Source organism: Abramis brama (genome assembly GCF_963993115.1).
Source record: "Abramis brama genome assembly, chromosome: 2".
Lineage (NCBI taxonomy): Eukaryota > Metazoa > Chordata > Actinopteri > Cypriniformes > Leuciscidae > Abramis > Abramis brama.
The window spans coordinates 68,043,516-68,056,015 of NC_139964.1; the positions used below are offsets into that span (position 1 = coordinate 68,043,516).

General features: G+C 39.1%; 1 protein-coding gene across 1 annotated transcript in view; it reads right to left on the reverse strand.

Annotated features, from left to right (window-relative positions):
• Positions 1 to 3,075: 3,075 nt before the first annotated feature.
• Positions 3,076 to 12,500, reverse strand: part of mrpl39 (mitochondrial ribosomal protein L39) — an 11,596-nt gene continuing 2,171 nt past the window's right edge. Inside the window, exons 3-10 of the mRNA XM_084105350.1 lie at positions 11,993 to 12,132; positions 11,233 to 11,332; positions 10,099 to 10,166; positions 7,532 to 7,644; positions 5,971 to 6,036; positions 5,592 to 5,745; positions 3,397 to 3,444; positions 3,076 to 3,279 (exon numbers count right to left, since the gene is read on the reverse strand). Of these exons, the coding sequence (XP_083961476.1) occupies positions 3,148 to 3,279; positions 3,397 to 3,444; positions 5,592 to 5,745; positions 5,971 to 6,036; positions 7,532 to 7,644; positions 10,099 to 10,166; positions 11,233 to 11,332; positions 11,993 to 12,132 (821 nt within the window). The 3' untranslated portion in view covers positions 3,076 to 3,147. The remainder of the gene's footprint in view (positions 3,280 to 3,396; positions 3,445 to 5,591; positions 5,746 to 5,970; positions 6,037 to 7,531; positions 7,645 to 10,098; positions 10,167 to 11,232; positions 11,333 to 11,992; positions 12,133 to 12,500) is intronic.

Here is a 12,500-nt window from a genome sequence, read left to right on the forward strand (position 1 = left end):
TCTCTCTCTCTCTCTCTCTCTCTCTCTCTCTCTATCTCTGTGTGTGTGTGTCTCTCTCTCTCTCTCTCTCTCTCTCTCTCTCTCTCTGTGTGTGTGTGTCTCTCTCTCTCTCTCTCTCTCTCTGTGTGTGTGTGTGTGTGTGTGTGTGTGTGTCTCTCTCTCTCTCTCTCTCTCTCTCTCTCTCTCTGTGTGTGTGTGTGTGTGTGTGTCTCTCTCTCTCTCTCTGTGTGTGTGTATTATTATAGTAATAATAACTGTCATAAAGTCTGTAGACTAGATTTCTGCCACATACGAAACAATAAACATGCGTTTGTACATAATAACCATAAACAGTGTACCGTCTTGCTAAAGAACTTTTAATTAATATTACTAATATTACTTTTTTTCTTTAATTTAACATGTAAATATAGCCGAACTGTGACTGAACACTGTATTTAATGTGCCTCGGAAGAACTGGTTGAATGAAGCATGTGAATATGAAGTTAATGATGGATAAAGTTTCATTCGACTCGTGTGTCTACTGTAGATGAACGGCCTCGAGGTAGATCTGTCGAATAAAAGCTGTGTTTATAAAGAGCTTCACTGACATCAGTGATAATGATCGACTCTAATCAGGCATGAAACGAGGTAATTACTCCAGTCAGTCATGGAAACACACACACACACACACACATGGACACATCCTGCTCATCATGAATATTAAAAAGATCAATAGAGAAAAATAAAAATACACAGGGCCTTATATAAAAATGATAAGCAGAGCAGTATTGTTTATTTTGGTTCATTCCTATTACCACTTAAACACACACACACACACACACACTCCTGTATTATAAAGCTGTTTGACTAACAGTGTGTGTTTGCTTTGGGAAGAACAGCTGACGAGTGAAACGTCTGGATTTCACATTCTTAATGTACAGAAGCACCTATCCAGACATCTCCACTGGGGTGGGTGTGTGTGTGTGTGTGTGTGTGTGCGTCTGAGAGAGTGTGAGTCTGTGTGAGTGTGTGTGTGTGTGTCTGAGAGAGTGTGAGTCTGAGTCTGAGTGTGTGTGTGTGTGTGTGTGTGTGTGTGTGTGTGTGTGTGTGTGTGTGTGTCTGAGAGAGTGTGAGTCTGAGTGTGTCTGAGAGAGTGTGAGTCTGTGTGTGTGTGTGTCTGAGAGTGTGAGTCTGAATGTGTGTGTGTGTGTGTGTGTGTGTGTGTGTGTGTGTGTGAGAGAGAGTGTGAGTCTGAGTGTGTGTGTGTGAGAGTGTGTGTGTATGGGTGTGGATCAGGGTGTGTCTCACACACACACACACACAACAGCTGGTCAGCACGTTCACCTCGGGGTCGTAGAGGATCATGTTTCCTCCGTCACACACACGAGAGACACAAATCAACACCAGTGATGCATTACACATCTGATCTCTCAGTTCTGCCTTGAAACAGTTCAAACCAGTTCAAACTTCACAACAGATTTCATTTCTTTTTTTTCAAAACATGATCTTATGAGGCATTATCTAATTAAAATCAGCACGAAATTGAATGTATTTCCAGCACATAAATCTGAACACTGGATGAATGTTCATAATTCTTTTGTTGACATATTAGAACTAAAGGTTTTTTATCACTCCATAAATCAGAAATTACTTAAGTCATAATTATGTTTTTAAAAAATCCAAATTATAAATAAAAGGTCAAAACTATGACACACTAAAAAAAGTCAATACACAGAAAGTCAGAAAAATACTGTCAACAGACAGAAAGAAAATGTATTTTTTACCATGTTTTTAGAGTAAAATGTTGTATAAATCAAGCGAATAGTATTAGAACAACCTTTCAGAATATAGATATGAATAAATGTGTAGAGTTTGGTGTGTGTGAAGCTGCTGAAGTGGAGATTTCTGACTCAAACTCTCCGTCTCTAAAGAGGTTTGAGATCAAATAAACTCTTAAATGTGTGTTTTGGATGTTTTCCTTCCACTAGTCACACGTTATAGAGCAAAACACTGGTTTAGCCTGTAGAGTCTCGCCTTAAATTGTGATGGATTAAACTACCAGTCATCTCCTCTGCCATTTAAACACACACACACACACACACACACAGCACCTGTCTGCATGCGACAGACGCAGCAGCTGCAACAATCCTGACAGTCACACTCACTTTTACAACACTGCCTTTGTCTTCGCCCTGACAGTGTGCTGACTGCTTATTTCACACACACACACACACACACACACACAGCAGATGCAGAGATGAATAAACGTGATCTGGCTGTTGGGCAAATGTGATTTAACATATTGCCAAAAAACTCATTCCATGCGAGTACATGAACGCTAAAACTTCCAGCTATGCAAACCCATGTTCCAGCATGTTTGATTTCGTAATGCGACAGAAGTTCAGCAGACTTTCCTGCAAACGTCTTCCTGGCCAAAGCATCTTGTTAGTTAGAGCCCATATTACGCCCTGTTATACAACAAGCCTTGATGTTGTTTTTGTTCTGTTGATTATTCTCCTCATATTCTCCATTGTTGCGGCTCCTCTCTTCCCAGTCTGTCAGTAACGCTCTGTTTACTTCCTGTCTCTATGAAGCCCCTCCTTCTGAAAGGCACACTGTGCTCTGATTGGTCGGCTGGATCAGTGTGTCGTGATTGGTCGAGCGCTTCGAGTGTGTTTGGGAAATGTCCCGCTCCTTTCCATAACCACCAGTTTAACACACTACTAACTAACTCAACCAGGCCCCGCCCCTTTATTCTGCGCATTAATTATTTAAATGAGGAATATTGTGACGTGTTCGTTCCCGGAAGAAACTCAAGACTACAATGAGTTCAGAGACACTGACACTGATATAGAGAAGAACTGGAGCTTCTTCATGATCACACTGAAACATTACACACTAAAGAAAGATGAAGATGGAGAAAATCACACTCACAGACTCACACTGATCTACTAGTAACCAACTTTGTGACTTCCAGCGATTAAATCACACTAATTTATCTGCTGGAAGCAAAAGGAATGAATCAGTTTAATTGCTGGAATTATTCCTGATGTTCTCGTCATGCGAGACGCTCATATAAACACAAAGAACAAGGTGTATTATATACATGCTGAGGACATGTTTATTGAACATTATACAAACACTGAACACTGGGAGAGGAGGTGTGGATTACTGTGGAGGGGGTGGAGTCTCAGCTGTGAGGGGCGGAGCCTTATCTGTGAGAGGAGGAGCCTCGACTGTGAGAGGCGGGGCCTCAGCTGTGAGGGGAGGAGTCACTGTTGAGGACGAGAGAATCTCCACCTGCAAGAAGAGAAATTAATCAAATATAAGTTAATGAGAGACAACGAGATTGTGAAGATGCTGGAATATTAACGGTGATGTTGTATATTACAGATCATATGCAGACAGATTTCTTACTAGTCTTTCTGCTCTTTTCCGCAGCTTCCTCCACACTTTATGATTAGCCTAAAAAGACAAATAAAGCAATGCCGATATGAGCACAATACACTAGATACAGAACAGCACTAACATAAAGACTGAACTGCTTTGCACAGTGATAAATTTGCATTAATTATATGGGTATAATTCAAAGTAATAATGTGAGAGTGAGTGAGTGTTTGAGTGAGCGAGTAAGTTAGTGAGTGTGTGTTTGAGTGAGTGAGTCAGGGTTATTATAGTTTTGCATTTTTCATTAGTTTTTATTTTTATTTCGTTTTGACTTTTTGTTTTCAAATTCAGTTTAGTTTTAATTAGTTTTTAAAGTGGGTTTGCTAGTTTAGTTTAGTTTTTATTTTTTGAAAATGCTTAGTTTTAGTTTAGTTTTTATTAGTTTTAGTGTTAGTTTTAGTCTTTTTTTTTTGTAATTTGGGTTATTTGTCAGGGGCAAGATTCAAAAAGGTCAGAAAAAGTATTGTGTAATACTAACTCAACAAAAATGTCATACAATTTTAGGAAAAAATTCACACCCCATTGAAATTCCTTTACCTCTTACAAAATCAACATGCCATACCAGAAATCTACACATCTTCTATACAGAAATCACACCCTATACAAATACCACAGCTGTACAATTTTCACACCCTATACTTAATTTATCCTATATAGTCAATAGCCTACTCATCTGGATTGAAGCAGCAAACATTCAGTGTAAAAGTAAAAAAATGACATAACATTATTTAATATTTGAATCACAGCTTACAGCTTATAGTATTTTGACATCGACAACCACAACCAAAAAGTGCATTTTACCTCAAACTTGCGACTAGTTAACTTTCTAAAGAAGGCGCAATCGCTTCTCGGGTCAACATTAACACACTTACAAAATTATATTCAGAATTTAAAATATTTTTATACCACTTTTTAATGTGTGATTGTGTAAAGGTGTTCACGAGATGGAGATACCAACCTTTCGCGTACTTGCAACGTCGAACGAACACTCGTTCTCATGGAGACGCGGTGTGCACGGAGGGGAGGGGCTGTGTGTGTGTGTGTGTGTGTGTGTGTGTGTGTGTGCGCGCGCGCGCGCATGTGAGAGACGCATGAGTGACAGAGAGACGGAGGGTGAGCAGGGAATACGCTGCGTGTTTTAAATAGCATTAAAAAATGAAAGACCTTGACAAAGACGAAAACTAAGGACATTTACTCTATAATTTTATTTTATTTTAGTTAGTTTTGACAAACACACATTACAGTTTTAGTTAGTTATCGTTTTTTTGTAATGCCTCGTTTTTATTTTTATTTCAGTTAACGACAATGTTTTTTCGCACCTAGTTTTCGTTTTTTCGTTCGTTTTCGTTAACGATTATAACCTTGGAGTGAGTGAGTGTGTGTTTGAGTGAGTGAATGAGTGAGTGAGCGAGTCAGTGAGTGTGTGAGAGAGTGAGTGAGTGAGTTAGTGAGTGTGTGTTTGAGTGAGTGAGTGAGGGAGTGAGTGAGGGAGTGAATGAGTGAGTGAGCGAGTGAGTGTGTGTTTGAGTGAGTGAGTGAGTGAGTGTGTTTGAGTGAGTGAGTGAGTGATTGAGTGAGTGAGTGAGTGAGTTAGTGAGTGTGTGTTTGAGTGAGTGAATGAGTGAGTGAGCGAGTGAGTCAGTGAGTGAGTTAGTGAGTGTGTGTTTGAGTGAGTGAGTGAGTGTGTGTTTGAGTGAGTGAGTGAGTGAGTGAATTAGTGAGCGAGCGAGTGAGTGTGTGTTTGAGTGTGTGTTTGAGTGAGTGAGCAAGTGAGTCAGTGAGTGAGTGAGTGAGTGAGAATATGAGTGAGTGAGTGAGTGAGAGAGAGTGAGTGAGTGAGAGAAAGTGAGTTAGTGAGTGTGTGTTTGAGTGAGTTAGTAAGTGTGTCTGAGTGAGTGAGTGATTGTGTGAGTGAGAATATGAGTGAGTGAGAATATGAGTGAGTGAGAGAGAGAGAGAGAGAGAAAGTGAGTTAGTGAGTGTTTGAGTGAGAGAGAGTGAGTGAGTGAGTGAGTGAGAGAGTGTGTTTGAGTGAGTGAGTGTGAGTGAGTGAGTGAGTGAGTGAGTGAGTGAGTGAGAGAATAATTCACAGTAATATATATATATATATATATATATATATATATATATATATATAAAATAATCTCCAGTACAGTTGTACGTACGGTCAGGTTGATGGGCAGCGAGAGACCCTGAGCTCTGCGCTGGACGCCCCACACACACTCTCCCAGTGTATGGACACTCGTGACCTCGTACTGCGAACACAGACCCGTGCGGGACACTAGAGGACCTCCGCTCAGCGTCACATGATCACCACACCTGAGGAATACACACACACACACACACACACACACACACACACACACACACACACACACACAAACAGCTCGCTAAACTGTGTTTTTTTTTTTAAATGTCAAAATGCAGAACGTTTTGTGTGACGGGTTTGTACAGTATAAAAACCATTACGTCTATGGAGAGTCCCCACAAAGATAGTAACCCAGACGTGTGTGTGTGTGTGTGTGTGAGTGTGTGTGGGTTCACCTGTATAATGACACCGTCCCATTCTGACTTTGAGCTGCTCTCTCTTCGACTTCCTCCTGTTTACACCTGCAGACACACACACACACACATTACTCTACTGTAGTTCAAACTCTTCATCTACTTTAATATTCCCTATTAGGGATGTCCCGATCCGATCACGTGATCGGAAATCGGGCCCGATCACGTGTTTTCAGACTCGATCGGAATCGGACGTTACCTCCCGATCAGGACTCGGATATATATGTATATATATTCTCATTATTATTTAACACATCTATAGTTATGCAGTGGCACAGAGTTACGCCGGTTTCACACTGCATGCGTTAGCAGCGCAGGAGCAGTGCGTATGGTGAGCAGGAGCAGGACACGCGCGTTTTGCTTTCACACTGGCAGCGTTTGTCACGCGCGGCTGAACCGCGGGTTGTGTACAGACAGAGTAGCCTACTCTATAATGGATAAGTTGGCATTGCTTTATTTCGTTTTCAAATACATTTAAGAGAAAAGACTTGTCAAGAAGCTTATTTTATTAATAATTTCATTTATATAACTTTTGGTTCATCTTTGTTTTTATTGTTCTGGCATTTTATTGTTATTTGTTTTCTTTTTAAATTGCTGTTGGTCATTTGATTGACTGTTTAAAACACAATAGATATCATCAATGCACTTTTTGGATAAAACTGCGGTGTATTATGGCCATGATCAATGTATAGTCACTTTAATTCAGCGTAAGCGGCGCAGCAAAAATAGACTCTGCGCCGAAACGATCGCGGCACTGCTGCTTCTGCTCTACGCGCTGCCGCGCCACCTCTGCGTACGGTGTGAATGCTCTAATCTCTTAACATGGGCGGCGAAAAAAAATACGCGCTACGCTCTGCTAAAACGCGTGCAGTGTGAAACCGGCGTAAGAGTTAGGAGTGCAGTTCCTAAAAGCACATTACTGGCTTTGCAAACACTGTGGCACTTTTATTTTTTATTTGTTTACATGCCTGCCGGGTATTTTAAGTTGAGGTGCTATTTGTTTATATATTAGACTTTTTTATATTTACTGTTGCACTAAGTCCAAAAGTGAAGAATTTATGTTATTTATTACTTGATTGTTCAAGCTACCTCACATAAGTGGTCTGTTTGTTAACAGAGTTGTTAAAATAAGGTGAATTAAATAAAAAAATAAGGAACATCCTGGATCTGTTTTTTCGCTCTTCTTTATTCTTTTTTTATGTATTATAGAAGTATCGGATCGGGACTCGGTATCGGTAGATACTCAAAATGAAATGACTCGGACTCGGACTCGAGGGCAAAAAAACCTGATCGGGACATCCCTATTCCCGATCTTACTGTGAATGATTCATCAGTGATGATACTGAGTAGAAATATTGTACATGCTCTCATAATCTTTCATTAAAATAACCATTATTTTTCTCAACATTTCCATTTCAATATTTTTTCAGCATCCAATCAATTCCTCAACAAAATCAAGTTTCTGTATGTATTCACAAAGCAGACGTGAGTGTGTGTGTGTGTGTGTGTGTGTGTGTGTGTGTGTGTGTGTGCGTGCGTGTACCTGCTGTGAGAGAAGATCTCCAGCGCCACAGACGGAGAAACATCCAGCGGTTCCCACGGCAGATCTTTGCTCACGAGCTGCAGCGCTTCACGGGTTAAACTGCGCAGATTCTCCTGTCAACCACACACACCACAGATGCTTTCACACCGATGCTTGAATTAACGTCTCTCTCGGGAAACTGGGAATTTAACAGTGGCTTGAAGCAAAAAAAATGCCATACAAATGAATAAAACTGACAATAATTTGGCATAATTTGTGCATATTTCCTCTTGAACACTTTCACAGAAGTTGATTTACTCACCTGTCAATCAACCACTGCACTAAAACCAGTTTAATCTTAAAAATCTTAAAGGAAATCCAGCGTTTAATGTTGTTTATGTGTCTATATGGTGTTTTTAATCTGCTTTAAGACACACCATGTGTAAATTCATAAGTCGACTCCATTGCTGAGTATTTTCTCCTTAAAACTGCAGTGAACCAAAGACAGTCTCAAAAACACGCTTTGAAATCGCTGGTGTTTCTGACGTCACAAACTACCTTGTAACCAATCAGATCAACGTGTGATCGTCAACCAGTGGATCTCTGAGCTGAGTGAGTAGAGGCAGGGCTCATTTGCATATTCATAGAACCGCGAATACTAAATGAGGCAAGGGTGTCGAGTTACACTCAAGATATTTTAAGGCATGAACAATTTTTTTCAAGGAAAAATGTTTAAATATGTAATTTTGGTGATCAAAGATGAGTTTTATGAAAACATTATTTCTGAATGTTCAAAACCATTTTTTTTTTTATGTTAAAAAGACAAATCTTGGTCATGTGAACATTAAAGGAACATTCCATTCTTCAAACATTACGGGAATGTTACTTTTGAATGTTCTCTGAAAACAAGTTGTTACATTTAAAAACTGTTAGACCAACATCCAACTGAAATGATTCAGAAACACGTTCCATGAATGATGTTTTTGTGCTCACGTTTTCAGAACATTATTAAAGACCAGGGCCCATATTCATAAAGAATCTTAACGCAAAGAGTAGCTCCTAGTGACAAAATTCTAAGAAAATTCTTAGAAATGTGGGCGTTTACTCTTAAAATTAAAGAAAAAATCCTAATAAAGAAAAAAGTAATTCAGAAAGCATCTTAACCCTTAAAAGAGGTCTTAAGGTCAAAATTGTTAGGAGCACGGATGAGGACTTTTAAGAGGCTTAAGAGTTTCTTTAGCAGAGGAGAAAATGACAGAAAGACGAAGAGGGAGAAGAAATGTGTTGCAGACAATGGATGACAGTGAGTTAATAAGAAGCTATAGATTAGATCGTGCAGGGATCATGTTTGTGACTGATCTTATTAGAGACACGCTAATATCTCCAACACAGCGCAGGAATGCCATAGCGCCAGAAATGAAAGTAATCACTACATTACGATATTTGGGAACTGGGAAAATTCCATGTTTGATACATTAAAACCAACATTCAAACCACCACTTAAATAGACACGCCAGCAATCAGTGTAACTGGAAAGAGTGGAAACCATTTTTATCATTATAAGCCAATCAAATACCTTATAGGAAATTAACAGCATGGTAAATAAAAAAAGGATTTATATACACATATATAATGTGTGTGTGTGTGTGTGTGAGAGAGAACGGTCAAATAGGAAAAATTATGCATGTAATTTCAAAGTGAAGGCTTAGAATAGACCCTATACTTAAAATCACTTTTTTTCCCCTTCTTGGACAACCAACCAATCACAGTCTTCAAAAGATTGTGTCATACATAGCAACAGGGTCAGCCCCGCCTCCTTACTAAGATACATTTTTTTGTCTTTTCCTTACTCAAGAGTTGCTCTCAGATCGGTCCCGAATCGCTCTTAAGCTAAGACTCCCACGTAAAAGTTTTTAAGCTAAATTAAGAGTTTTCTGAGAGGATTCTAAGAATCTTTATGAATACGGGCCCAGATAATTCGCTCTATTAACATTAGGGCTGTGAAACGATTTATCGTATCTAAAAAATAAAATAAAATGTTTACATAATATATGTGTGTGTACTGTGTATAATTATTTTGTATATATAAATACACACATATGGATATATATATTTAAGAAATTTTTGCATGTGTATACTGAATATATATTTATATATAGTTTAACAAATTTTTCTTATATATATCTTTAATATATACCTGCATGTGTGTGTATTTATATATACAAAATCATTATTTGCAGTACACACACATATATTATTAAAACACAAACTTTTATTTAGGATGCGATTAATTGCGATTAATCGTTTCACAGCCCTAATGAACATGAGCTTCTGTTCTTCACTCGGAGAGAGAACGCTCCCGGTCGTCTGCTCTTCCACTGTCAACGCTCGCTTCGGACAGGTGGTGTTTATAGCAGAGGGGGCGGAGCTTTAGATTCTAGAGAGCATTTGATTGGACAGAAGATGTGATGAGACGCTGTGATGTCATAAAAACACACATTTTTAAATAATCAAAGCACATATAACAAGGAGGATTACAGATGCATGTTAATAACTGCTGATGTCAGATATTAATAATCAGTTCTGACCTCTGAAGGAGTCCAGGAGTCCAAACGCGAGTCCAGAACCAGATCACAACAGAACGCACCGGCGGTCACTGCAAACACAACCGGGGAACACTGAACATCGTCTCAGCATCACTGCTGACACACACACTCTCTGTACGGGTCTCTGGGTTCGACACACATGTGTGTTTGTTCAATGACACGTGAAATTAATGCTTGATATACAATATTCAGGATTTGTACTGTAATGTCAATGTGATTCAGTCAAACTACAGTCTCACATAGATCTAGTCTATAGTCTCGAATATCTTACTTTATAATCAAACTATCGTAACAGTGTAATGTGACTGAGCTCATCGGTGGACGTGATGCCGGTTCATCTCAGATCTGGTTCAAACATCCACATCTCTATGATCAGATGCTTTCTGAACCGAGGTTTTCTCACCGCTGGCATTTTTGTTGTTTATTTTGTTATGCAACGCGACTCACAAGCGTCTGCCAAATGCACGAATGTAAATGTATGAAAACACACGGTTTGTTCTTTCCCGTGCTGTACCGAAAACATATCAAACATACCGTACCGTACCGAAGCATCATTATTTTGAAGCGTTATGCATTGGACGAAACTTCACTGCTCATACAGGGTACAACAAGAATAGTAATAACAGTAAATTATGCATAATTACATGCAACTAACCCTCAACCAAACCCTAATCCTACCCTAACCCTATAGTAAGTACATGTGGTTAATTAATATTACTCAGTACTTAAATATATAGCAATGACACCTTAAAATAAATAACCAAATTTGATCTTTTTTTTTTTTCCACAAAAATGACCAGCCTACAAAAAATTGCTAATAAATCTCTGGTTATGCTCTATATTAATGCCAAATATTGGACTCAATCTTTTTATCAAGTTGTTTTCGTTATTTTTGGCACTGATTGATCTGATGTTCCTGCAAGCCTGTGTGAACTTTATTTCACTCAAAAAACTGAGGAACTCAAATCAGTGATCAATCAGATACAACAAAAAAAACTGTGCTAATTGACAAAAAGAAGGAATCCAGTATTTGGTGATAATGGAGCGTAATGAGAGATTCACAAGCGATTCAAAGCCCACATTAGGAGAAGGAAGTGTTAACAGGATCAATCCTACCTGGAACTTCAGGAAGCTTCAGCAGCTCGACGCTAAACTCGTCTTTAAACGCTCCGTCGAACACATGACCCAGGAGAGACGCACAGGAGCGCCAGTACGCCTGACACACACACACACACACACACATCAGGTCATTATGCCTCAGTGATAGATGCTTTAGAATCATTAATGTGTCGATTATGGTGAAAATTGTAACACTTGTAACAATAAGGTCTCAATATTTAATGCATTAACTATCATTAATAATTTGGCACTGTGCACAACCACAATATTTTTGAAAAAAATGTATAGTTTACTATTGTCTACCGATTTCTTGTCAGTATCCACATTATTTTTAACATGGGAGCATAACTTGAAAGTACAAGGCTTCCAGATATTTAAGCTGTACAAAAATAACTTGTTGCAAAATGATATTTGTCATTATAATTTTTTAATCATTGTTTTTAAAAGCATGTGCCTCGTAATCTTGAATCAGAATAAGTTCCTCTTGCAGCATCTCTTCTCTTCTCTGATGATGAGGGCGGGGCTATAACCTGTCACTCACATGAGATCAGCCAATAGCAAACCACAACCATCCAATCAATTCCCCACAGACACAATCAAGCCCCGCCCACATTTGTTCCTGTTCCTGAAGCGTTTCACTCGGATAAACGACACAATAGAGGAGAAAAGACGAGTGTAACTTCACTTTCATGATGATTTTGACGAATGGAGCCTTATTCTGTAACACACAGTCTTTACAGCAAACACAAACACCGACCTGATTGACTATCTGAGGGTCTTCATCTTTAAAGGTGAGGAGGGTGAGGTCACAGGAGCGGGTCAAAGGTCGATGCATGTGCCACGGTTCTCCGTCCACCAGAGCCAGAACCGAACTCTTCACGTGCCACTCCGTCAGATCTGACACACACAGGAGAGACTGAAAACACGACGGATCGGTTTGTGCACTCGGTTTGAGTCGCACACGGAAAGGAGGCGTTAAAAACAAACAATGTTTTCACACATCACTGATTATTCACTACATAGTGAATGCCATGAGGCTTCAGGTTTGTCAGGACAGGGGACTTTCTTTTGGGACTTTTGCATGAAAAAAGGCACTAAATCGCAATATATGTTACTCAGCATATTGCAAAATTGCAATAATATCAGAGACACTGGTGATTCCCACTAGAGATCGGCCGATAATCGGTTTACCAATATTTTCCCAGATATTCAAGCAACCAAATAATATTTGTTTAAAATTGCAATATGTTGATTTTAATTAGAGA